This window comes from Benincasa hispida, chromosome 8 (assembly GCF_027475165.1).
Source record: "Benincasa hispida cultivar pf3 chromosome 8, pf3_genome.v1.1, whole genome shotgun sequence".
NCBI classification, from domain to species: domain Eukaryota; kingdom Viridiplantae; phylum Streptophyta; class Magnoliopsida; order Cucurbitales; family Cucurbitaceae; genus Benincasa; species Benincasa hispida.
Genome location: NC_143485.1, coordinates 56,580,420 through 56,607,685, shown reverse-complemented (window position 1 = coordinate 56,607,685; position 27,266 = coordinate 56,580,420). Strand labels below are relative to the sequence as shown.

General features: G+C 35.1%; 2 protein-coding genes across 4 annotated transcripts; both read left to right on the top strand.

Moving 5' to 3' along the window:
- Positions 1-17,586: 17,586 nt before the first annotated feature.
- On the top strand, positions 17,587-21,002 carry LOC150034719 (G-type lectin S-receptor-like serine/threonine-protein kinase At4g27290). 2 transcript variants are annotated; one of them, XM_090316642.1, is made up of 7 exons: positions 17,587-19,027; positions 19,131-19,250; positions 19,334-19,461; positions 19,616-19,826; positions 19,909-20,146; positions 20,249-20,399; positions 20,507-21,002. In XM_090316642.1, the coding sequence occupies exons 1-7, from the start codon at positions 17,749-17,751 to the stop codon at positions 20,807-20,809; spliced, it is 2,430 nt and encodes an 809-aa protein (XP_090172768.1). In that variant the 5' UTR covers positions 17,587-17,748; the 3' UTR covers positions 20,810-21,002. The 2 variants fall into 2 exon arrangements, with proteins under 2 accessions (XP_090172768.1, XP_090172769.1); XM_090316643.1 differs by having other exon boundaries at positions 17,598-19,027; positions 19,197-19,250.
- A 1,429-nt stretch (positions 21,003-22,431) lies between these two features.
- On the top strand, positions 22,432-26,033 carry LOC120084118 (G-type lectin S-receptor-like serine/threonine-protein kinase At4g27290). Of its 2 annotated transcripts, none has more exons than XM_039040018.2 (7): positions 22,432-23,951; positions 24,036-24,146; positions 24,241-24,398; positions 24,580-24,790; positions 24,921-25,158; positions 25,237-25,387; positions 25,500-26,033. In XM_039040018.2, the coding sequence occupies exons 1-7, from the start codon at positions 22,670-22,672 to the stop codon at positions 25,800-25,802; spliced, it is 2,454 nt and encodes an 817-aa protein (XP_038895946.2). In that variant the 5' UTR covers positions 22,432-22,669; the 3' UTR covers positions 25,803-26,033. The 2 variants fall into 2 exon arrangements, with proteins under 2 accessions (XP_038895946.2, XP_090172767.1); XM_090316641.1 differs by having other exon boundaries at positions 22,524-23,948.
- The last annotated feature ends 1,233 nt before the right edge of the window (positions 26,034-27,266 follow it).

Sequence of the window (27,266 nt, the reverse complement as noted above, 5' to 3'; positions counted from 1 at the left end):
AATTCTCTCTACTCTCAAATTCTTGTCCTCCTTGCTTCTAAATTGGCCTAGAGTTATTTTTGTGAGTTTTTTTTTAGTGCTCAAATTGTGTATTTAGCCTTCAAGAGGTAATATTGTGAGGTTTTCTTTTAATTTTTGGGAATTGTATTAAGGTGTGGGTACACCTTGGGTTGTGGGAAAAAGAAATTGGTTTGATCCTGAACCAGTAAAAAGGATCTTGGGTTTCTCTTTAGCCAAAGAAAAAGAGGGTCGTGTGTCGGTTTGGTCCTCACCTGCAAGAGGATCACTTAGTGAAATACCCAAGAAGAAGTCTTGGAGAGAGTGGAGTAGGCAATTTTCCGAACCACTATAATTCCCAGTGTTTTCCCTTCCTCTCTCTCTTTTATTTCTTGTTTTCAAATTTTTTGCTTCTTGTCTTAATTATTCTTTTAATCTTTCCAAATTGTATGATTTAATTTTTAGTGTGTTATTTAAATTTATCCTTGATTAAATTGTCTTTAAATTTGAAGTTATCATAGCTCCATGATTTAAGTTTTTTCTTGCATAAATTTTCTTTAATCAAATTAGTGGGTTAACTTTATTGAGCATTGTTTGAAGATTAAATTATTTTTAAAAAAAAAAAAAATTGGTAGTCAACTTTATTCACCCCCCCCCCCCCCTAGTGTTGTCTTTAGATTCTACAAAGGGCTCTCACCCGTAGTTTGATGCTCGCATGACACTTGTGGGGGCAAACCAAAACGAAAGTGTGACACCTGGAACAACGCATAGGTAATTAAAATTCATACTTTTTATTTTTAGCCGGCATCTATTTTAAAAAGCATCTAACGTAATGCTGGTTTAGAAAAAATGGGAATGTTTTGAGAAATGAAAAGAGTTGTTGACAAAAAGCTTGTTGCACCTGAAACTAAACATTATTCCTTTTAGAAAAGAGTCAATCTGCGTTACATTTTCCAAACTCTTGTCTCAAGCTTATAATTGAATATGATGAGAGGCGAACACTGCGCACTAAAGATAAGGGAGATAATAAAGAATTATTTATGGAATGCTTGAGGACAAGCATTGTTCAAATTTGGGGGTGGTGATAACTTGTAGAAATACAAGTTATTGTGGCTCTTAAGTTGGAACAATTAAGGTTTTCAATGATAAATTCTCCTCATTTTCAGAAGAAACGCATGGAATTACTCAAACATTAGCAAACTCATGCAAAAGAATACTTATTACTAAAATATTGTGGCACTAACGCATTATATTGCAGGATTTCAACAAGAGGCTAACACATGATTAAGAAGTGTCGCAGGCAAAGTTCTAACACATGGGCCATGCGTCGGAGGGATTCAACGCAAGGAAGATTCATTGATTCAGGCTGTTTGTGTCAAATCACCACTTGTAAGCATGGGCACCTGCAGCGGGTGGCGTCTGAAAAGCTTCTGAGTGTCAGGCGGCTGACCAGGGCATGGATTTTAATGCTGCCTATCATCAAGCTGGAGAAGACCAATGCCTATAAATAGAAGAAATCCCTCCAAAGTTCAAAGTTCAAAAAAATTTCAAGTTCTCATTCTCAGTATTAGCTTAGTCGTAGTGTTAGATCTTTAGAGCTGTGTTGTGGTGCCAAAAAAAGCAAAAGGGAAGAGAACCGCCACCACCGCCGATCAAGGAGCGAAGGAAGCCGAGCTTGAGAGAGACACTTCATCCAATTCTTATACAAGTCATTGTACACAATTAGAATTTATCCAAAGAGGACAAAAGATTGTACTCTATGGCTTGACTCAGTTCTTTTCATCTCATTTATCGCTTTCCTCATTTCATTTGATTAAGTATTACTTTTGTAAAGATAATCTGATTTTTTATAAATTCATATATTTGATCTATCACACTTTGCCATTGTTTATTTCTTGTTTATGTTGGATGCATCAATTCCGTTTCAAACGCTTAAGACAACTAAAATTGGTAAAAGCATCTTTAGTTTAGACTATTCGAGAGAATAAATAAGCCAGTATCAAGTTAGAACGCATAGTACATCTGGAGATAGAATTACTGGTGTTTTATTGCATCCTGTTTTTGACGCATACATCCTAAAGATAGGTTTTGTATGTTATTCACATTAAGAAGTGTCGAATATAGTCTAACGCGTAAACAAAGATAAACAAATCATCTTATTCATCACATTCTAGTTCGTGTACATTCATCTTAGATCGACGCATACCACTTGCATTAAAAATCCATTTTCACACGACCCATCATTCTCTACTTAACCCTTTTGTATCTTCTTGCACACACATAACACCTTAGTGTAAATAACACATTTCTTCATACATTTAGGACACCCCTACAACATTTACAACGCAAGGTCCGCGTTAGCTTAATCTGAATCCCTGAGTTCGACCCTGGACTTACCAGGAACCTAAATTGGATTTATACTTGGGTCTGATTTAGGAAAACTTGAACGTCAATAGAGGAGTGTCATGCGTTCTGTTGCACATCTCTAATGCACCAACGCGTTACGAATACATAAACGCATCAAAGCATCAACGTATCATTCATACTTAGAACTTATTTTTCCAAATCATTTTATACGATACACTCCTAGCTCGAATCACGATAGCAACGAACACCTTCCTACATGGAAACTTAGATGAGGTAATATATATGGTTCAACCTAAAGGGTTTGAGGAAAAAGGTAAGGAAGACCCATATTGTCTCCTCAACAAGTCAATATATGGTCTAAAACAATCCCCTAGATGCTGGTACAAGAGGTTTAATGACTACATAGAGAGCATAGGTTTTCAAAGGAGTTCCTATGATATTTGTTCTTATATCAACTCTACTACCTATAAGGACAAAGTCTACCTATTACTCTATGTTGATGATATGCTACTAGCTGGAAAGTCTAAGGAGGATTTAACTCATGTCAAAAATCTTCTAAAGAGAGAATTTGACATGAAAGACTTGGGTCAATCTAGAAAAATCCTTGGGATTGAAATTCAAAGGGACAGAACAACCTCAACCCTAACCATAAGTCAACTAAGCTACTGTGAAAAGGTTATAAACAGATTCAATATGGAAAATGCAAAACCAGTCACTATTCTTATTGCTACACACTTTAAACTTTCTTCTGAGAACTCAGCAAAAGAGACAGGCAGAACATTTGACTCAAATGCAATCAATTCCATACAATCAAGCAGTAGAGAGTCTAATGTACTTAATGATATCTACTAGACCAGACTTATCATACAGTACTAGTTTAGTCAGTAGATACATGTCTAACCCTGAAAAAAGACATTGGGAAGCAACAAAATCGATTTTAAGATATCTTATTTGATCTAAACAGTCAAAATTAATATATCAAAGTACTAATGAATCAAATTTAGAACTATATGGATATGTTGATTCAGATTTTGCAGGTGACCAAGACAAGAGGAGATCTCTAACAGGTTATCTATTCTTATTTGGTCCTAACTTGTTGTGTTGGAAAGCTAATTTACAGTCAATCACAGCATTGTCAACCACAGAAGTAGAGTATATGGCACTTTCAGAAGCAATAAAGGAAGCAATGTGGTTAAAAGAATTGATGAAGGACTTTGGTATTAATCAAACAGTAGTTAAAATCTACTATGATGACCAAAGCGCCATTCACCTTTCCAAAAACCCTCAGTATCATTCAAGGACCAAACATATAGACATTAAGTATCACTTTGTCAGAGACGGAATAGAGAAAGGAGAAATCGAGGTGCTAAAACTTCATATCACTGAGAACGCAGCCGACATGCTTACCAAACCTGTGAGTAAACTCAAGCTTGCTAGCGGTCTTGGTCAGATCGGGTTTCTGCTTCCTGAAAAAAGGTGAAGACATGTTAAATCATGAAGGAGAAGAGGTTGCATGTTGAGCTTAAGGTGGAGATTTGAAAAATATAAGCTCATACATCAACATCAAGAAGTTGTTTCACATTTCTTTAATCTTTACAGTTAGTTATTGTAACTACTTGTATCAAAAATAGTATATAAACTCATCATTTACAAATTTTATATATAACAACAAATACATAGCTTCAAGAAAATCTTGAACAATCTGTAAAGAAAAGGGTCTGTGACTTGGCTTCTTAATAAAGCTCTCTCCTTCCCGTGCACGTAAGCTTTCATAGTTGAACCACGTACATCGTAGTGTATTTCTTCTTCTTCTCTTCTCATCGTCTACAAGATTGTTCATCGTTTACCTCTTTCTTCATATCGTCTAGAAGAACAGAACGATTATCTACCTTCCTTCAAGCAATCGTCTACATGATTGCACGATCGTCTACCTTCCTTCAGGCAATCGTCTACACGATTGCACGTTCGTCTACCTTTCTTCGAGCAATCGTCTACACGATTGCATGATCGTCTACATCTTTTCTTCTGCCATCGTCTACCCGACTGCAAGCATCCTCATCGTTTACTCATAAACAATCGCACAGATTAAACAAAACACATTAGGTTAGAAGAAAGAAAAGAATATAGAAAGGCAGAGATCGAGAGAATCTAAAAGCTAGAGAGAGAAAGAAATTTTGTTTTGCATTAAACACCCATCAGAAATCAAAAGGATTTTTTCATTTTCCATCAGACAAAAATCAGTGGGATCATCCACGTGTTAGCCATCAGCTGGAAAATCATGGGCACTTCTCAACCAAGTTCTCTACCAACAAAGAAATTTGGGGCAAAGATCAGGGCCTCTTAAATTGGATCAAGGTAAAGGGCCTCTTTATTTTTCATCATTTGGGCTAAATAGTTTTTTCTTTTGTAGAAGCAAGCCCATCGAAGTGGAAGCAGGCCTAACATGAGGTTCAGTCTCAAGAGGACGAAGTTGAGTTGCCACTCTATGTTTTTACTATGATTGAGACTTCCACGAATAATTTTCTTTTCAAATAAGATTGGCGAAGGTGGTTTCGGTCCGATGTACAAACTACTTTTCCTTTCTACCATCTTTACATTGAAAATAATTTCAAGCCTATTCGGAAAGATTCTTCAAGGTGCTTAATAAATTGTAGGGAATGCTTCCATGTTGACAAGAAATTGAAGTGAAAAGACTGACTGGGGGTTCAAAAAATTGTAGGGCATGATTCTTCAGTATGGCTCGTATGTTTAGTGAAGACCTGTTGTTCTAACTAATGAGAGGGAAATGAGAAAAATGGGAAGTGTGTGAATATCATTCTAGAAAACACCATATAAATACATATCTTGAATTTAAAAATAGATTCCACAATATTAGCAACTAATCCCAGTAACTTCATAAGAATAGGAACTTAGACTTGACTACAACTAAAAGTAACTTTAACTATTTCCTAGAAACTAGGAATTGACTAGACCAACTCAAAAACTAATTCGCAATTTTGAGTTACTAATATTCTCCTCCTAACTCAAATACTGCAAACACCTAACTTGCTCCTAAGAGCTTGAAAACGACTTACACAAAACCCAGGTTCAGCAAGTGATCATCCATATTGTTGTACCATGCCGTAGGAGCTTGCTTCAACCCATAGAGAGCCTTCTTCAACAAATAAACCTTCTGCTCTTGTTCTGGTATGATGAATTCGTCTGGTTGCTCAACATAGATCTTTTCTTCTAACAATCCATTTAGGAATGCTGACTTCACATCTAGCTGATACATCTTCCATCCATGCTGGGCTAACACATGCAGTAGCAACCTGATTGTGTCCATTCTTGCAACTGGTGCAAAAGTTTCAGAAAAATAAATTCCCAGACTTGTGCATACTCTTTTTGATGAAAATGCCCCATCATTTACTTGACACTTGAAAGCTATCTGCTCATTCTCGAGTGGATCCAACAAGAAGCTCTTATGTTGCATTTTTGTTTTGAACAACTCATTCCCATTAGAATCAGAAATGAGGCACTTTCCTTCTTCAAACAACACTTTAAATCCCTTTTCTACTAATTGACCAACGCTTAACAAGTTTTTATCAATTTCAGGGACAAACAACATTTCAGTAATCAACTTGGTTCTAGCACAACTCTCTATTGACATTGTGCCCTTCCCATTTACTTCTAGATACTCACCGTTTCCTATCTTCACTCTTGACTTGAATGACTAGTCAAGGTCCTTGAACAACTCTTTGTCAGTTGTCATGTGATTGGTACATCTACTATCAACCAACCAACAATCACATTGAGTGATTGATGAGAAACAAGTAGCCATAAAGAGTTGATCTTCTTCTTGCTGTATTACAACATGTTCTCCTTCTTGCTGCTGAGTTTTTTCTTCCTTACAGAATTGTTCAATGTGCCCCAATAAATGACATCTTCTTCACAACTAGCCTTCTACAACATCTGAAATGTGGATGATTCTGCTTCCCATAGTGCTTGCATGTACTACCAGCATCCTTTGCAGCAGACTCTAAGCTACTGTTGCTATTTTCCTTCTTCTCTCTTCCACCTTCTCCCTACTACACTCTAACTTTCAATGCCCCCTTAATGCTTCCTTCTTGTCTCATCAACCCCCTTTACTCTTGTGCTTGCAAAACAGTAACCACTTCTATCACCCTGAGTTTTGAGAGGTCTTTAGTATTTTCTAAGGAAGCAATTGTTGCTTCATATCTCTCAGGTACTGAAACTAGAATCTTCTGAACCAATCTATTATCAGATAAATTGGTTCCTAATGCTCTTGCCTTGTTAGCGATCCTAATCAACTTATCTGAGTACTCTTTAATGGACTAAGAATCCTCCATTTTCATTCTCTCAAATTCTCGCACCAAGTTCAACACTTTCAATCTCCTTTGCCAACTTCAAGGCCATAATTCTGTTGAATATGGTGGGAGACACAGCTGCATATAGGCAAGCTCAAGCTTTTGCCTTCCTGGTGACCCTCTCCTTGTGAGTCTTGATCTGATGTATTGTTGGCTTATCAAGAAGTAGAGCAATCTCATAGTCTTGCTCAACTGCTTTCCAATAATCACAACCCTCCATGTAGGCTTGCATTCTAATAGCCCATGCTTGGTAGTTTTCACCATCAAACACAAATGAAGCCAATGAAGAAAGACTGTTTGATCCTAATTCCATCTCTAACAACTCTCACAGGTGTATCACTCAGTTTCTCTCGAAGATATTTCACTGATTCTCACTCACAGATCCCTTAAAAATTGAGGGCTCTGATACCACTGTTGTTCTAACTAATGAGAGTGAAATGAGAAAAATGGGAAGTGTGTGAATTTCATTCTAGAAAACTCCATATAAATACATATCTTGAATCTAAAAATAGATTCCACAATGTTAGTAACTAATCCCACTAACTCCACAAGAATAGGAACTTAGACTTGACTATAACTAAAAATAACTTCAACTATTTCCTAAAAACTAGGAATTGACTAGACCAACTAAAAAACTAATTTGCAGTTTTGAGTTACTATCAAGACCAAACTATGACACAAACCAAAAGATTTGTTGGGACCTAGTAACTGTACTTTCTTGCTTTATTTTTCTTTTTACATGCTTTTGCTGGATTTCATTTTTATTAACTTTGTGATGAATTTTTTTAATACTTTAAATATTATATATGTGGAGGTTGTATGTCTCGTGAGTATGCAATCGATGGATATTTTACAATGAAATTAGATATCTTCAGTTTTGTAGTTATTCTTTTAGAAATAGTTAGTGGTAAGAAGAATAGAGGTTTCTTCCCTCCTGACTATCAACTAAAACTTCTTGGACATGTGAGTATATTAAACTTGTTGGCTGACCAAATCTACTAATATACCTGTCATCAATTCCTCAGAGCGAAACTTGTCAATTATGGAAACTAACTCCAAGTTTTTGAATCTTTAGGCATGGAAACTTTGGAATGAAGGAAATGCTTTCGAATTAATGGATGAAACATTCAAAGGTGAATTCCAAAACTTTGAAGCCCTGCAATGCATTCAAGTAGGCCTTTTGTGCATTCAAGAGAATCCTGATGAAAGGCCAGCTATGTGGTCAGTAATTTCAATGTTAGAGAGTGAAAATACATTATTACCTCTTCCTCAACGATCTGGATTTTACACAGATAGAATGGTTTCTAAGACCCATAAATTACCAGTTGAAACCTCTTGTTCCAATGAAGTGACCATTACACTGCTGCATGGTCGTTAGTAATTAATTGACAAAAGAGTACTGAATTTCCCTTTCACTGGATTGCTTGACTGCCACATAGACACCTTCTTAACGGTTGAAGACACCTTCCGACTGAAGACATTTTACCTTCCGATTGAAGACATTTTTAACTTCCTTTTTTTCATTCTTTAGGCCAAAGAGTGGCTTCTGTTGTGAATTTGATGGTAATTTGAGTCATGTTTTTGTTCTCCTTCTCCATTTATATATGCAATTGTCAATATTTAGAATTTTAGAACTAGTTTATTTCCATTTTGTATCAGAAAAATAAAACAACAAAATTTCATATCCAGATGAATTTGGCTAAATCAAATATCTGTTGTTGGTTCATTGGCATGGTCAAGTAATATGTTCATTGCCTCTTACCTTATCATGGTGACATTTCCCTCTTTTATTTCTTACGATGTTTAGGCTACTTTATAAGATCAAAGTTGCATAAATAAATTCATCAATTTGAAGACTCTTATGTTGTTCTTTTGTACCAATCAATTTTTTGGAGTTAGTCAATTTTCATTCAACTGGCCCCAAAAATTCAATATGATCCTTGCTTGACAAAAATATAAATGGGTCTACCAGATGGATAAACCAAAATTTGGGGAAAAAGTAAAATATGTGCTATTTTTTAAATTGAGATTTTCTGACCTTTTACTTACGTTATATTCAGGTGAACTTACTAAAGCGAAACCTCGTGCACATAGATCGGGCCTCTTGCTCTCACTCTCTTAGTCTCCTCTCTCTCACCCACTCTTTGATCTCCCACTCTCTTGTTCTCTCGGTCGGCGACCCCTTGTGTCTATAACAATCTTCGCTCTCTCGCTTTAACACCCCACACCTAGGATTCGGAATACAGATTCGGCACCTGATGGCCTGATATTCCTCTGCATCCCCTGTGACCTAACTAGGTCGTCTTTGTTTTGAATGCTTCTAAGAGTGATAGTTGTTCCCACAAACCAACACTGGTTGTAAGAAAGTCACCCAACATAGGATTGTTTCAAGCTAAACATACTTAACTTTGGAGAATTTAAGATCGAGCCATCAAAAAGAAAGGTGTACCTTGTTGGTATAGGTAGTAACTTTCAATTCTTTTAAGTCTCTCTTAACTCTACTTTCATGTCCTCAGAATCCCTCCATTGAGATGTGATTTTGGTTCATAAACTCGGGTAGTTACACTCGCTCTTCAATCTCATCTCGATTTCTTGCTTTCTAGCATCTCCATTTTTCTCCCTTATTCTCTTGCTTTCTAGCGACTCACACATCTGATGCTTCAATCCAAATTGGGCAACCCTCGTGAAACAAAATGGAGAAAAGGAAATTGGGATGAGGAAGAGGGAAGAGCGAAAAGGGAAAAAATTAAGGGTAATTTTGTAAAATTTGAGAAATGATTATATAAGCAAGAGGGTAAAATTCTTAATTTAAAAAAGTAAAGCAAAAGTCATTTTAGCCTTTTTTTTTTTGTAAACACACATTAAAAAAAACTAAACCAAGTTCGAAAAATAAAAAGGCGAGGAGAACCAAGGCGACACAACAAAAAAATTCCTATCATCTTCTTCAGAGATGAAAGAAGAGAAATTTAAAAAAAAATCCTCAAAATTCCCAAAAGAAACTATTGCACGAGCAAGGTGGTGCGCCACCCTATTCGACGATCTCTGACACTAGACAAAGGACTTAACATGGGCAACTTTGGACAAGGGAAAGATCTCCTCCACTAATAAGTAAACCTCCAACAAATCACACTCCATTTGGTACTAAGTTCAAGAATATAGTGCATTTTTAAATTAATGACAAAAATAGGATAGATGGGAAAGAATTTTTAAAAATAGGTGGAAATGGAAAGTATTGACAAAAATAGTGTAGTTTCTTAGGAAGGGAAATCGTGTTCCCCGTACACAAGCTTTAATCCAGTCAGTACCACATCAACACAGTCAGTGGACTAGTCAAGCATGTACTTGTCGACCGGGTCCACGATTTTTTTCCTTTTTTTAATCAATTTAACTTTTTTTTTCTAATTTTTAACTAACAAATTCTTTCATTACTAAACTTAATTATATATTTAATCTATAGTAAAAACTTAATTATTCTACACTCATATTAAGAAAAAAATGTGACTTCACTAAGTAATACATCTCTACAAATAAATAAATAAATAAATAAAAAGATCTCATGATACTAAAGAATATTTAAAATTAGTTCTTTAATTTGAAAATAGAAATTTACATGAAATTTAAAGACGACCCCCTTGGCCCTTAACCCATATCGGGGTTGTCTTCATGTGTCTCTAAATTAGCTTCACTCTATTGTCGTTGTCATCTACGACGAATACGTCTTCGATCAGTGTCAGCAACATTGAGTCATCTTGTTTGTTGAATAATAGTTTCTATGTTGACCAATGTTTGGTCACACATTGAACCCAACTCTGGTAAATTGTGTTGTATTGAATATTATCTACTTCTTCCATAAAATTATTCTGTACGATGAAAAAATTGATATTAAACAATATCCATATCATATATTTGGGAAATGTCCAATTTTAAATCTCTTATCGTGCAATAATAGTAAGTACCGTAAGATGTGATAAATTGTCTCGTGATTGAATCGCACCAGGAAAAGTAGTCATCTGATACAACTGGTCCATTTGTTATTTCTCCCTGTGCACAACGATCATGTCGTGCATGCCATTAAGATATATATTCCGCGTGAACTAATCTAACAAAAAAATAATAATTATACACTCAATTAATTTGACCAAATGTTTTAAATATTCATTTATATATACATTTGTTACCTGATTGTGCATCAGTCTGTCAAATATTTTTCGGTATACTAGCAACATATTTGCTGACTGTTCAGAGGCAGCTACTACACCATTCCATCTAAAATTATAAATAAAATAAAATTAATTTATATTCTTACATAAAATGATAACAGAATAAATATATAAATGAAATAATATCTGGCACTAAGTGGACGATGACCTGGGGCCTGTAACTGAACTTGTGATGCTATAATTTGAAATCTATCATAATCCCATACCTGTAGTAGTATCAGCGGCCCCGCTATTTCCAACGCTTGTGCATTGGTAGCACAACAAAGTTCTCTATAAAGTCGTGCAAAACAGGCACCACTCCACGAGTACGTACTAGCATGCTTGGAATCAGACAATAGAGGGAGAAACATAAGATGTACTAGAGTGTTCGACTTATCAGCGAACAAAAATCCTCTTATAAGCTGCATAATGTATGCTCGTGCATACCTACGTATGCTGATGTCATTGACACCAGAAGGTAATTCTAGAAACTGGGATGGCAACCACCGGATACTCAATCTTAAGCCTTTAAGATCATTTGGTAGAGCGTCCAAAAGCTCGTCACAAACAGTTTTTCAATTATATTGTAATGAACCTATCAAAGGTTCTCTATCCACTCGTAATCCAAACTGAATGGCAACATCCTGCAACGTAATCGTACATTCCCCACAAGGTAGGTGAAATGTGTGGGTTCGTGGTCTCCAACGCTCAACTAAAGCAGTAATGAGGTGTCAATCAAGTTGGATAAATCCGATCTGTGCAACCCCAAGAAAACCAGCCTATTCAACATAGGGAATAATATGTTGATCAAATGGGATAGTATGTTGTACAGATGTGTTCCTTTTCCGACAACCCAAAACTACGGTAGAAGAACTATCCCATATCGATTGTGAACGATGGGTATTTTGTTGATATAGTTATACAGGATTAGAAGGATTGGGCTCCATTACCTAAGAAATTCAAATTACATTACATAATAAAGTCCATTATATAACAAAATCTATTTCCTAAGAATGAATTAGATAAAATAAATTCATTATATGAAAAATTCATTGCATAAAAAATACAATTACATTAAAAACAAAAGTACATAAAAAATACAAGTAGATAAAAAATACAATTACATAAATAATTCAATGGCCCGAAGAGGAAGCACCTAATGTAGGTTGTGGACAAGTACGCTTGTTTTGTCCTTTTCCCTTGCAAATTGTACATCAAACTTTTTGGCTTGCCTCTCTCCAATCCATTTGATTATGAATGCACGTACTTTTTGGCCAACCTTATTCTCTTAGTAAGTCCGCATTCGGACGAACTTCTGTAAATGATAATTCTAGCCAATAATCTGGGTGTTGTATGTTGGGATTCGTGTCCTAATTCTCTCGGAGTCTCGTTTTTTTGTAAAGATACACATTGTTTGATGAATAAAATAATTATTATTTAATTTTGGCATTTACTCATATCCAATAAACAAAGCTCCTTGGTTATCTTATGTGAACTTAAGCATATATATGTGACATACAAGTGGATCATGCCTTAAGTGATAACCTAAATAAGTCTGTAGTATAAAGATTAAGGTGGGATACCTGATCCTGGAGACACTACTGATACGACCCGCTTTGTAAAGGTTTGCAAGTGTTATAAACTACTATAGATGGTAGATCCTAACCATTCATGTAGAGACGTGCGAGCGGGGGTGTCTTATACAAAGAATTTATATAAGACCCGGACCACGAGATGATTAGACTCTGTGTATAACGCCGTTGATACTAGAGACTTACATCTCACCTAAACGACCATAGGTGACACGACCTCAATTCTGAGTGTTTTGGGAACTCTTTCCTTTGAGGGCAGTCATTTGATTAGTATGGGTAAGAGTGGCCAGATTGCCAACTCAACATGCCTACCCTTTTGGGGACTTATTTGATTTGAGAGCTGGAAACTCAATCCACAATATGGAATTCACTCCTTTCCCAAAGCAGGGATAAGTAGAGAGATTGCTCCTTTAAGGGCTGATTCCGAGGCCTGAACTTAGTGGCCATAGCTTCTCTTTGGAAGAGAGAACTCAGTCATAGTAGGACTATGACTTATGTTCATTAGAGGAATCAGTGGTAGTTAAGGAGTTAGATGTAACTACAGAAACATAACGGTTAATGGCCCAACTATACTTACGAGCGATATGTGAAGGGTTATCGCACTAATGATTGGTTAAGATGGACACATAATATATCTGTGGTAAGGAGAGTTCAGCTGTCGGTCTTTAGTGGAGTGTCTAGCAGTTAACGGATGGTGGATCTCTTGACTAAAGAGTTTAGTCAGTTATTCACGTACTGTTGGAGCTTCGAGCTACAGGTCCATAAGGTTCCCTTAGTAGCTCAATGGATTCAGTTGAGGATCATTTCTTGGTGTTGATTTGAAATATTCAAATTGACTGGATTCAGTTGAGGATCAATTCTTGGTGTTGATTTGAAATGTTCAAATTGACAAGAGGTAATTCGATTATATATGATATGATCGGCATGGTGTATGAGATACATCTAATGGAGGATTGATGTAAATGAGATTTACCTCAAGTACCATGGAATAGAAAAAAAACTATGGTTTATATGCTTCGTGAGATGAAATATTAAAACTATAGGTTATAAATATAGTAGGATAAGTTGGTTATCATTTATATTTATAATAATATTAATTATTGGATAATTAAGTCTTTTTCTCTAATAACCAATTGAGTGGGAGGTTATTAGTGGTTCATGGTAACCGTGAGATAAAAGAAAAATTGTTTTCCTAATTTTAGTAATTTTTGAAAAAGTGATTTTGAGATTTTCTCTCTTGGAAAAAGAATCTCACGAAAGCTGTCAAGTAAATGAGATTTACTACGCGATAGCTTGACCAAGGTAAATGATCATGTAGTGTTTGTAAGTGACAGACATGCTGCTAAGTGATGGGCTAAACGATCAGTTAGCTTTTGCTAGACAATCGCCTAGATTTTGCTAAACAATTGGGCATCGACCTATATGATAGGTTTCAGCCATCTCCCACTTGACCAATCGTATACATGATTGTTGTTCCTCTTTTGTCTGCCTCTAACCAAGTCCACACAGAGCCCACCCTCTGAATTCTCACATCGAGAATACCAAGGTACCCTTCTTGGTGGTGTCTTACTCAACTTGACGCCATCGAGGTTCTGTGGAGGCTGTTCGTGTTGTTGAGGTGATCGCTGAGTTCGAGTGCAAAGTGTTCGTGCAGTACTGCGATCGTGTTGTTCGAGCGTTCGAGGTTGCTATGTTCGAGCGTTCGTGAGCAAGGAGCGTGGAGACGAGTCTACAAATGTTTGTAGCATTTTCCTTGTTCATTTGTAGTTTTCATGCTGTAATTTTTGTAATGAATGCATAACCATTTGTTTCGTTTTACGACTGTAATTTGTAATGTTCATACATGATTGTAATTTGGAATGATCTATTTCGCTGCTCAGGGGAATCCTTGTGTTCGATTTCCTACATTGTATTGGATGGAAGCGACCTTCATAACATCGCTTGAAATGACACAATTTGTAGCATTCATCAATAAGAGGTATGTATGTAAAACGCATGTAATTACAAACTACAATTATATGAGAGCATGAAATCTTGAATGACTGCCACTTATTATAAGAACAAGTTCCTTCTTTCAAGCTTAAAACTTGTGTGTATTGTTCTTTATAGGGAGAAATCATACTTATGCCAATTTGTACTTCAAAAGTTTGAGTTTTCCTGTTAATAGATGTCAATGTGTATGTAGATGCTCGTTTTTCCCACCTCTTAAGCTTTTTCATGGCATATTCTTTATACATGTCCCCACGGTCGAGTTCTTCACTAATAGAATGTTAGCCTAACAAAATTAAAGAAGTAATTGGTAACATTCTAGCACCTTTGAAAACACCATTCATATATTCAGCTACATTGCTTTTCATCCAGCCATAGAGGTACCCATTGTCATGTGATTGGGTCCATTTTTTTAAGTCAATACTAGAAAAATATTCAAGACATTTAGGGTTCAATTGTTTCAACTTTTTCATGCACCGAATGAATTTGCGCCTTTGGTGTTGATTTCCTGCCTTAAACACCAAATCTTTTAGTTGCTTTGATTTATATTTCGTATTGAAATTACTAGCAATATGGTGAGGACAATATCGATGGTATGCTCTAGGTTCATTCCAACCAATTTCATCATTATTAATTGCATCAAGATTGCCCTTATGTTTATCAAAAATCAAGCAAATATCATCTCTTTGGGTAACATATTCACACAATGCACACAAAAATCGTGACCAACTGGACGAATTTTCACTTTCTACAATAGCAAAAGCGGGGAAATATATGCCCGTTTGCATCAATAGATAAGACGGTCAATAATTTTCCCTTATACTTTCCATAGAGATGAGTTCCATCGATTTGGATTAATGGTCTACAATTTTTGAACCCTTCTTTTACAGGACCAAAGGACCAGAAAACTTGACAAAAAATAGTCGTATCTGGCACATCAGATGGAAGGAAATACCCATCCGATCATGTTCCTGGATTGTAATGAACAAGAGCACTCAACCAATACGGAAGCTCTGAATATGATTTTTCCTAATCACCAAACACAAAAATCAATGTTTTTCTATTAGCTTGTCACACCCGTCTATAATTAACATTATAGCCATATTGTTTTTAATTGCTTATTGGAGTAGAGCCACATGTACCTAGGATCAACTCTAACCAAATTTTGGATTCCGATATTCATAAAATTTGAATCAAGCTATGAATGATCCTATGTCAATTCTAATACAAACATGAGCGTTCCCCTTCAAGTTTGATGATTTCTAACATCTCATGAGTTTTATGCCAACATGCTCGTAACCTCCAATCACAACCATCATTCCACTGTTTGCATCTCACATACTAAATATCTTGATTTGATTCCACTACAATAATCTCATAGTGTTCTGTCACGCAATATTTTTTTTTTACAGCAAGTTGTAAATCTTTTTTAGTATTAAATAACATTTCTTTATTAAACTATAATTATCTACACATATACTTCTTTCCTCCAAAGTTAACCATTGTTCACATGTTAAATTAGTAATTTCTCAATCTATTTGGGTGAACATATCTCACAATACCAACCCAAGATCATGTTCTTCAGTTCTATGATTTCCTAATAATTCATCAAGTTCTACATCAATATCAATATCTCCATCATTTCCAAGTTCAAGAATGACCAAATCTTCAGGACGCATCGACATATTTATTCAAATTTTTTAAAATATTATAGTTGATAAAAAATATGTTAATACGAAAAAAAAATTGTTTCTTCTTTTTTTAGAAATCCAAATATTTTCTTAAATCAACCCAACAAAATCACCCAAAAAATAGCCCAACGAAATCAGTCCAACAAAATTATACATTACAAAAATTCAACAGTCCAATTAAAAAAAAATAATCAAAATTTAAGATCTATAAAGTATACATTTAAATCAACCCAAATAAAAACAAAAAAAAAAAAATTATATTTAATACTAAAGAAGTTGAAAGTTGGAGACGGCAACCCAAAATCTATAATGAAACAATGCAAAATCTATAATACAAAAAAATATATTTAATATTTAATACTAAATTCAACGACCCAAAATCTATAATGAAAAAATCTTTATTTTTTATAAACAAATTCATACATTAGAAAAAAGTAAAGAAAAATTTTATCTAAGGCAGACGACGACAAAGATTGTAGATGGCAAGTAGTAGATTGGCTCATGGCGGTAGCAACAACAAGATTGGAGACAGCAGACGGCGGTGGAGTTGGCGACCAGTGGTAGTGAAGAGGAAGAAAGGGAGAAAGGTTTCAGATCGGAGGAAGAGGAAGTGGTAATTTAAGGGACCACTATGTACACGACTTAGGGTAATCGTGGACGGCCGATCAATGCTGCATGCTTGTCCATGTGGCAATCTACGCATACTAGGTCACAGGTAGTTGTGTACCGGGTACACGATTAAAATACCTATTTTTGTAAATAATTTTCACTCAACTCTATTTTTGTTAATAATTATTAAAATAACATTATTTTTTTGAAAAAAATTCCTCCATTTGATTATTACAATTTATCAATTCAGTATAATCAGATTCAACAATCTTAGAGGGAAAGTAAGCATCCCTCACCTTATCCCAGAGTACCGACAAACCCATGGGAGAACTAATTTACGGGTACAAGGTTTCAGCTTTTCTCAATAATAAGAACTAAAATTAAGCTTGTTTAGGTTAAAGTAACATTTTTAATAACTTCAACAACATGCAATCATTTCAAAACTAAATCCAAACCTCAGATGCCAAGTTGTATTATTAACTTCAAAATTAGAGATTTGATTGGATCACCTAACTTGTCCCAAAAAAAATTGTATTCTCTCCCAATAATTATTGAAAGTACAATTCAAAGGAGAACATAGACTTATCTTCTTCACATCGAGATGTCAATGAAAAAAAATTAAATTAATTAATTAAAAATAAAATAAAAATTTCTTCCCGTCGTTGTTCAGTACTTCACACGAAATGAATTTCGTTTTAAGCAGATTTTAGTTTCATGAAAGACAGAGTGACAATGATAGTATATTATATATATTTGTCATTCAAACTAGCCCAAAGAGCTAGATGCTATATCATAATCCCTTCTGATAAAAATATAAATTCACAGTTGAATATTTTCTCAACATGCCCATGGATTGGTATTAAGGTCAAAATGACAATTTAGCTGCTTGAACGTGCTACAGAAGATCCACAAGCTTACTTTTGAATTGAAGGAAGCCATGGGAAAATTGATCTGCTGGTATAAGCTTCAGGCTTTCCTTTTTTTCTGGGCGATCATTGCTCTGTTTCCCAAAATATCATCAGCAATCGATAGTATAAAAGCAGGGGAATCCATCAATGGTAGTACCCTTATATTAGTTTCAGCTCAACAGAAGTTTGTGTTGGGAATCTTCACTCCTCAAGGCTCCAAATTTCAGTACTTAGGAATATGGTTCAAAGACATCTCACAGATTGTCGTATGGGTCGCAAACAGAGACAACCCACTTGTAAATTCCTCTGCCAAATTAACAGTCAATGAAAAAGGAAGCATTATTCTTCTGAATGAAACAGGTGGAGTTTTATGGTCTTCCCCTTCTCCTGCAGGCTTTGTTAAAGAATCATTGGCTCAGCTACTAGATACAGGTAATTTGGTTTTAATAGATTCAGGTTCTGGAAATTATATGTGGCAGAGTTTCGATTATCCCTCTGATACTCTGTTACCGGGGATGAAACTGGGTTGGGACTCGAAAACCGGCCTGAACCGAACGTTAAGATCATGGAGAAACCAAAGCGATCCGTCGTCTGGGGACTTCACTTACGGCATTCAATTTGATGGGCTTCCCCAATTAATACTTCGCAAAGGGCCCGTCATAAAGTACCGAAGCGGCCCATGGTACAATGGTAGGTTTAGTGGTAGTGATCCACTCGGAGATACCGCAGTTTATTCTACAAAGTTCCAATATAGCGCCGACGAAGTGACTTATTCATACGAAGCTAGAAGCAGTGTCATTATACGATTTCAACTCAACTCAACCGGGACGTTGCAGATACTTTATTGGGACGAGCGTAAAAGAAATTGGCATCCTGTGTATGCATTGCCAGAAAACCGTTGTGACGAGTATGGACTCTGTGGGAATTTTGGTGTTTGTAAATCCCTCTTAGAAAAATGCAATTGTCTAGATGGGTTTGTACCCAAATCACCCGAAGCTTGGGCAAATCTTACGTGGTCAGATGGTTGCGTTAGAAGGGACAATCAGTACTGCGGAAATGGAGAAGGGTTTAGAGTATTCAGCAGTGTGAAATTGCCAGATTCTTCAGGGTATTTGGTGAATGTTAATACAAGCATTGATGACTGCATGGTGGTGTGCTTGAACAACTGCTCTTGCTTGGCCTATGGAATAATGGAACTTTCCATAGGCGGCTATGGCTGCGTCACTTGGTTTCAGAAATTGATGGATGTTAGAATCGTTCCTGAGAATGGACAGGATCTCTATGTAAGAGTGGCGGCTTCTGAATTAGGTATCAAATTTCAAACCCCTTCTATTCTAGCATCTATTCTTCAACCTCTTCTAAATGTGTATGTAAAGAAAAGAATATAACAATGATGCTTCATTTATTGTAGTCTCGGATGACTCTAGCAATAGGAAGCTTATAGTCGGGCTCACTGTGTCTGTGGCTTCACTGATAGGCTTCTTGGTTTTAGCGGTTCGCTTTATCCTGCGGCGTAGAAGGGATGTTGAAGGTAAACATTCCTTCTACTTTAGTATATAAATGATTAATCTGTCAATTGCTGATATACAAAATTTTGTGATGAGATGACTACAGCTGAGATTCAATCTCAAGAAAATGAAGTTGAGATGCCACTCTATGATTTTACTGAGATTGAGGTTGCCACAAACAATTTCTCTTTTCATAATAAGATAGGTGAAGGTGGTTTTGGTCCTGTATACAAGGTATTGTTTCCTACTACACATCTTTGTATTAATCTTTCCCTTTGCTAGTGTTTTTCATTCGCTTTACAAACTGTCTTTTGAATATGTCCTACAAGTCTTTATTTGAGATCATGTTCATATAAGTAGTTTAACTTTATGCCTATATACATTTCAGGGAATTCTTCCAAATGGACAAGAAATTGCAGTAAAAAAGCTGGCAGAGGGTTCAAGCCAAGGGCAAAGGGAGTTCAAAAATGAGGTCTTGTTGATCTCCAAACTTCAACATCGGAATCTCGTCAAGCTGCTTGGTTTCTGCATTCATCGAGAAGCAACATTGCTGGTTTATGAATATATGCCAAACAAAAGTCTAGACTACTTCCTCTTCGGTTGGTGCCTAACTTGTCCTTTTATTTATTTATTTTCTCTAAATTAACTATACTAATTAAGTTCGATTTTGATTATTGACAGATGATAAAAAGCGATCATTACTTAACTGGAAAAAAAGATTAGATATCATAATTGGAATAGCTCGAGGGCTTCTTTATCTCCATAGAGATTCAAGACTTATAATTATACATAGGGATCTCAAGGTGAGTAATATACTACTTGATAATAACATGAATCCAAAAATTTCAGACTTTGGTTTAGCACGCACATTCGCCGAAGACCAAACTATCACTAAAACCAAAAGAGTTGTTGGGACCTAGTAAGTTTACTTGTTGCTGTCTTTGTCTCACATGTTTTTGTAGGAATTTATTTTTGGTTTGTTGTGATGCTCTTATTAATACACTAGTTCTTGTCAATGTAGTGGTTATATGTCTCCTGAATATGCAATCGACGGGTACTTTTCAACGAAGTCTGATATCTTTAGTTTTGGAGTTATTCTTTTAGAAATTGTTAGTGGTAAGAAGAATAGAGGCTTCTTCCATCAAGATCATCACTTAAATCTTCTTGGACATGTGAGTATTGTTGACTTTGTTGCAGACAAAACCTACTAACCAAAACCTCAAATGGAAATATTTGTTGAAGCATGGAAACTAACTCCAAGTTGTGTTGAATCCTTTAGGCATGGACGCTCTGGAATGAAGGAAATGCTTTAAAATTAATGGATGAAACGTTGAAAGATGAATTCCAAAACTCCAAAGTTTTGCAATGCATTCAAGTAGGTCTTTTGTGCGTTCAAGAGAATCCAGATGAAAGACCAACTATGTGGTCAATACTTTCAATGTTAGAGAGTGAAAATATGTTATTACCTCATCCTAAACAACCTGGATTTTACACCGGGAGAAACGTTTGTAAGATCCATAAATTACCAATTGAAATCCCCACCTCCAATAAAGTAACCATTACACTATCACAAGGTCGTTAACAGTGCCTTTCAATACATTATCCGAGAGGGTCAATAGACACATTCTTAACAATTGAACAAGAGTTTGTAACTTTCCCCTTTCTCTATTTGATATGGGTAATATCATTTTCTTTAATTCAACAATTTGGAATGTAAGTATTAAACTATCTGACTTTGAAAATAATAATCCATTTAATTAGTTTTTGATTGGTCACCTTGTGTTGAAATTTCTAAATTGGTTACAACCTCTCAATTTATGGTTTTAACCTTAAAAACTTCTAATTTTAGCATTCAACCTACACATTCAAGATGATATTGAATAACTTCATACTTGGACATTCCATTTTAATGATCTAGATATCATTTAACTCAATTTGCGCCTAACCTATTCAAAGTTAACAATTATGGAAACTTTCAAAATGCAAAATTTCATCTAATTTATATCAAGGAAGCAATTTTTTAATCACAATTTTGGGTATAAAATATGTTGGTGTACTATTCTTGTTAATAATATACTAATCTCAATTAACAAAATTTTATATCATCGTATTAGTTGAAATCTAACTTGATTCGACCAATTCTCATTTTAGCCAATTCTACACAAATATTAATAACTTAAAGAAGTGAGTCTACTTAATTTGAGTTTGACATTTTTTTTTTAACAATAATTGGAGTTTGACTTGTTTCATTCTTCATCATGTTCTTTTCCTAAAGATGATAGACAAATGGATTTAATTATAGGCATCAAAGAACAAGTCATAATTTCTTTGATATCCAGATTAATTTGTAGATAATATTTTGCTAATGAGTGTATTGTATTGTATGTGTTAGAAGTTACATATGAGCGAGATGCTTATATATCTTATAAAAGAATAATTTGATGATGAATCAACATTTTGTTAATAAGTTTTTGACGAATTTTTGTATAGAATGATTCAATTGGGGATTTATAATAAAAATAAATTATGAATATTTTTATGTTATGTTCTTATATGCAAGCATTCAACTCTCTAAAGTTGGGCCTCCAACCGAATAAAAAACAATATTGAATTTAAACGAAAGACATCATATTCTAGAATGAGTAGTATTTTGGTGTATGTGGAAGTTATATTTGTGAATCCTACTCTAATCAAATAATTATTTTTTTTTTATTAAAAAGAAGTAAGAAGTGACGAACTATAATTGAAAATCGAGTGAAATATAAAAGATGAATTACGTTACAATGAAACTAAATATTTTTGGTAGCAAGCTTATTAAATTTTAGAACATTTTCTTTAAGAAAAACAATGATTAGGTACACAATAACCTCTTGCTCCATTTTTCTTTAGATAAAAAGAAATAAATAAAATAAAAATTATAAAAATATTTTTTTAAAAAAAATTATTGGACAAGTATCTCAACTGGACTGCAGTCCAAGCAGCAACTAAGTTTTTTGAAAAATAAAGCTGCCTATTCACACGTAGAAATTCATACTCAGTTAAATATAATTGTTTAAAGGTGGGTGACTTTGCAAGAAAGCTAAAGTTCAAATTATTTAAACAAACAAGCCATTTCTGAAAGTAAACAAAATTATCATACATTAAAAAAAGAAAAGAAAAAAAAAAAAACATTCCAGCAAATTCTATATCTTTCTTTGCATTTGGATTGCTGTTGAGTTCCCACAATATTAATTTTCCTTTAAGAAAATCTTGTTCCATAGTAAACGGAGTGATAATGGCGCTACAGTAAGTATTTATACATTTTCGTTCAATATTGCTTCCAAAGATTTGGTATGATCCTCGCTGATGAAAATATAAATTCAAAGTTCAGTGTTTCCAAAAAGTACATGGATTGATATTCAAGTCAAAATGACAAATCACTTGCTTTGATTTGAAAGAAGCCATGGGAGAACTGATTTGCAGGTGCAAGCTTTCGGCTTTTCTAATTTTTTGGACAACGATAGCTCTGTTTCCAAGAAAATCATTAGCAATCGATAGCATAAAAGCAGGGGAATTCATTAACGGCAGCACCCAGATATTAGTTTCAGCTCAACAGAACTTTGTATTGGGAATCTTCAATCCCCAAGGCTCCAAATTTCAATATTTGGGAATATGGTACAAACAAATCCCACAGACTGTCGTGTGGGTTGCAAACAGAGACAACCCACTTGTAAATTCCTCTGCCAAATTAACAGTCAACGGAGAAGGAAACATCATTCTTCTCAACGAAACAGGTGGAGTTTTATGGACTTCCCCTTCTCCAGGATCAGTGAAACAACCCGTCGCTCAGCTGCTAAACACAGGTAATTTGGTTTTAACCGAATCTGGGTCTGAGAATTATCTGTGGCAGAGTTTTGATTGCCCTTCTGATACTCTGTTACCGGGAATGAAACTGGGTTCGGACTCCAAAACCGGTCTGAACCGAAAGTTAACGTCTTGGAAAAGCTCAAACGATCCGTCGTCTGGGGCTTTCACTTATAGTATTGAAACGGATGGGCTCCCCCAATTTGTAATTCGCGAAGGACCCATCATAACTTTTCGAGGCGGCCCATGGTACGGTAATAGATTTAGTGGAAGTGGGGCATTGAGAGATACCCCAATTTATTCCCCAAAGTTCGATTATAATGCTACCGAAGCCGTCTTTTCATTTGTTCCTGCGGATAGTCTCTCTGTAAGACTGGTATTGAACGCGGCTGGGTTAGTTCAACAGTTTTATTGGGTCGATGATGGAAAATATTGGAACCCTTTGTATACAATGCCAGGAGATCGCTGCGATGTCTATGGACTTTGTGGAGATTTTGGTGTTTGTACATTTTCCCTCACAGCTGAATGTGATTGTATGGTTGGGTTTCAGCCCAAATCGCCTAATGATTGGGAAAGGTTTAGATGGTCTGATGGGTGTGTTAGAAGGGACAATCGAACCTGTGGAAATGGAGAGGGATTTAAAAGAATCAGTAGTGTGAAATTGCCAGATTCTTCAGGGTATTTGGTGAATGTCAATACAAGCATTGATGATTGTAAGGCGGCGTGCTTAAACAACTGCTCTTGCTTGGCTTATGGAATAATGGAGCTTCCAACAGGCGGCTATGGCTGCGTTACCTGGTTTCATAAATTGGTGGATGTTAAATTTGTTCTTGAAAATGGACAAGATCTCTTTGTGAGAGTGGCGGCTTCAGAACTTGGTGGTAATTTTGGTTTTTTTGCCCTTGTGATTGTATGTTGTAAAGATGAGTATAATTTATAACAATGCTATGCTTTATCTGCTGTAGACTCAACCAAGAAGAAGCTTTTGGTAGCAATTTGTGTGTCTGTGGCTTCATTTCTAGGCTTCTTGGCTTTTGTCATTTGCTTTATCCTTGGGCGTAGAAGGAGACTTAGAGGCAAGCATTTCCTCCATTGCTTCATTAATCTGTTAATTTTTCATGGCTCATATATATTCATTTTTGTTTCTTGTCCCCAAATTTTGTAAACCAGGTAATGTGATATCTCCTGATATCACTGAAGGTCATATTCAATCTCAAGAAAACGAAGTGGAAATGCCAATCTTTGATTTTACTACGATCGAGATTGCGACAAATGGTTTCTCTTTTTCGAATAAGATAGGGGAAGGTGGTTTTGGTCCTGTATACAAGGTAGTGTTCCTTACTGACATCTTTGTATTGAAACTCATTTCATTGTCTTTTGGATGCGTTGAACTTTCCCTTTACAATATGCTAGTATTTTTCATCTAATTTACAATCTCTGACTTTTGTTTTCAGAGGAGTCTTCATTTTTGTAGATTTAGTTAACTTACTAACATTATATACATTGCAGGGAAAGCTTTCTTGTGGACAAGAGATTGCAGTAAAGAGACTGGCAGAGGGCTCTGGCCAAGGGCAAATTGAGTTCAAAAATGAGGTTTTGTTGATTTCACAACTTCAGCATCGAAATCTTGTGAAGCTTCTTGGTTTCTGCATTCACCAAGAAGAAACATTGCTGGTTTATGAATATATGCAAAACAAAAGTTTAGATTCCTTCCTCTTCGGTTGGTGCCAAACTTGTTTCTCTCACTTTATGCTCACTTTTGTTGAACAGATGTTAATTCTATATTTCTTTTTCATTTTTTCTTCTCAATCTACCATCTAATTTGAGTTGTACTACCATTTTTGATACAGATAATAAGATGCGATCTTTACTCAATTGGCAAAAGAGAATGGACATCATAATTGGGATAGCTCGAGGACTTCTTTACCTTCATAGAGATTCAAGACTGAGAATAATACATAGGGATCTCAAAGTAAGTAATATATTACTAGATAATGAAATGACTCCAAAAATTTCAGACTTTGGTATGGCACGGATGTTTGGGGAAGGTCAAACTATGACCCAAACCAAAAGAGTTGTTGGGACCTAGTAAGTACTAAGTATATCTCTCTCTCGTAGTCTTTGTTGATTCCATCATCATGGATAATCTAAATGACATCAATGCAGTGGTTATATGTCTCCAGAATATGCACTCGACGGATGTTTTTCATTGAAATCAGATGTATTTAGCTTTGGGGTAATTCTATTGGAAATAGTTAGTGGTAAGAAGAATAGAGGTTTCTTTCATACCGATCATCAACTAAATCTTCTCGGACATGTAAGTAGTAATGACATTGTTGTAAATGAAACCTTCTAAGATATGTTAACAATACTTTAATCCAAAACACTTCTCAAGCATGGAAACTAACTCCAAGTTGTGAAATCTTCAGGCATGGAAGCTTTGGGATGAAGAAAATGCTTTGGAGTTAATGGATGGATCACTGGAGGATGAATTCGAACCTTCTCAAGCCCTACGATGCATTCAAGTAGGACTTTTGTGTGTTCAACAGAATCCTGATGAAAGGCCAACTATGTGGTCAGTACTTTCAATGTTGGAGAGTGAAAATGTGTTCCTATCTCATCCTAAACAACCTGGATTTTACATGGAAAGAATGTTTTCTAAGACTGATAAAATATCAGCTGAAACCTCCACTTCCAATGAAGTTACAGTTACATCGCTACGTGGTCGTTAGTAAATATTAACAGTGAATAAGGGCACTTTGTAATTAGTACTTTTTCCTTTGATTGCTTTGTGCCATACATATTCTTGACGATTCAAGATGTGTGCAACTTGGCTTTTTTCATTCAGAGGCCAAAAAGTGGCTTCTGCTATCAATTTGATGGTTCTGCTGGTCAAATTATCATTATATATCATTGGAAACGATTCAATTCTATAATTGTTTTGGATATTGGCACATTAGCCATAACTTGTTTCTTACATGTTCTTTGTGGAACTGTCCAACTAAAGAGATATAGACTATTATAAAAAAAAAAATGTATCCACTTCAATTGTGCCTTTTCAAATGTATTGAAACTTGGCCATTTCACTACTGTACCATGGGCTTATTGTCAAACAACCAAGATTATTCTGGAACGTAATCGCTTAAAAAAAAGTACAGTAATCAACTGGGTCATTAACTTATAAGATTAATTGGAATCAATATTAGTTCTTCAAATTTCATAATAGTAACAATTTCAATTCAGTCGCTTAAGTTTTAAGTTTGATTTTAAGTACAAGTAGTGAATGTACTTGCAGCAGATCTTTATCAACTCTGCAGTCTGCATTTGGTGCTTTTGTCTTTGGGGAAAGCAAACTTTTCTGTGAACCTTTGGGAAACAATCACTTGAAAGTGAAGGGTTATGACACAGTTGATAAACGCCTTCTAGGCACATTTGGGCTTTATAACTTTATATGCAAGTTAAGTGATAAGTATGAGTGTTTAAAATTATGACAAATTTGCAAAACTTTTAAATTGTGGCAGATTTACTATTATATTATCTTGTCTTTAATTGTCAGTTGTCATATATGTAATTGTCAGTTGTCATATATGTAATTGCCATTTTTCTAATCTCTTGATTAGGATCTGATAAAATTAAATTGATGCCATCTAAGTCAAAACATTATTGAGATAAATCAATAAACTAATCAAATATGGGATAGTATCTGTTAGTGCTTGAATCTCTGCATTGGGTTTCACTATGAATGTCTAATGACATTGACTTTCGACTCACTTTTCTTTGTATTGTCGCGATATTCTCTGAGTTAACTGTGAGTTTTAAGATATACAACTCAACATATGTATCATATAATATCAGAGTTATACTATATGTTTGCATGTGTAAATAACAGTCATGCATCATTTATATTATAATAGTTATAATGTATAGTTTGAATGTATGGTTTGAATGTATAGTTGCAATGTATGTTATTTATTTCATTACTTTAGTATATAAGTGTTATGTATGGTTGCAAAGTAATGTCATGCATCATGTAATTCCCATTTCATTACCATGTATATATCACTTATATACTAAAGTAACGAAATGAGAATTGCATGATGCATGACATTACTTTAGAATAATTTTATAAAGTATATCATACAATGCAATATATTGTATTTAATTTGTTTCATTTTTTTTATAATAGTTATAACTAC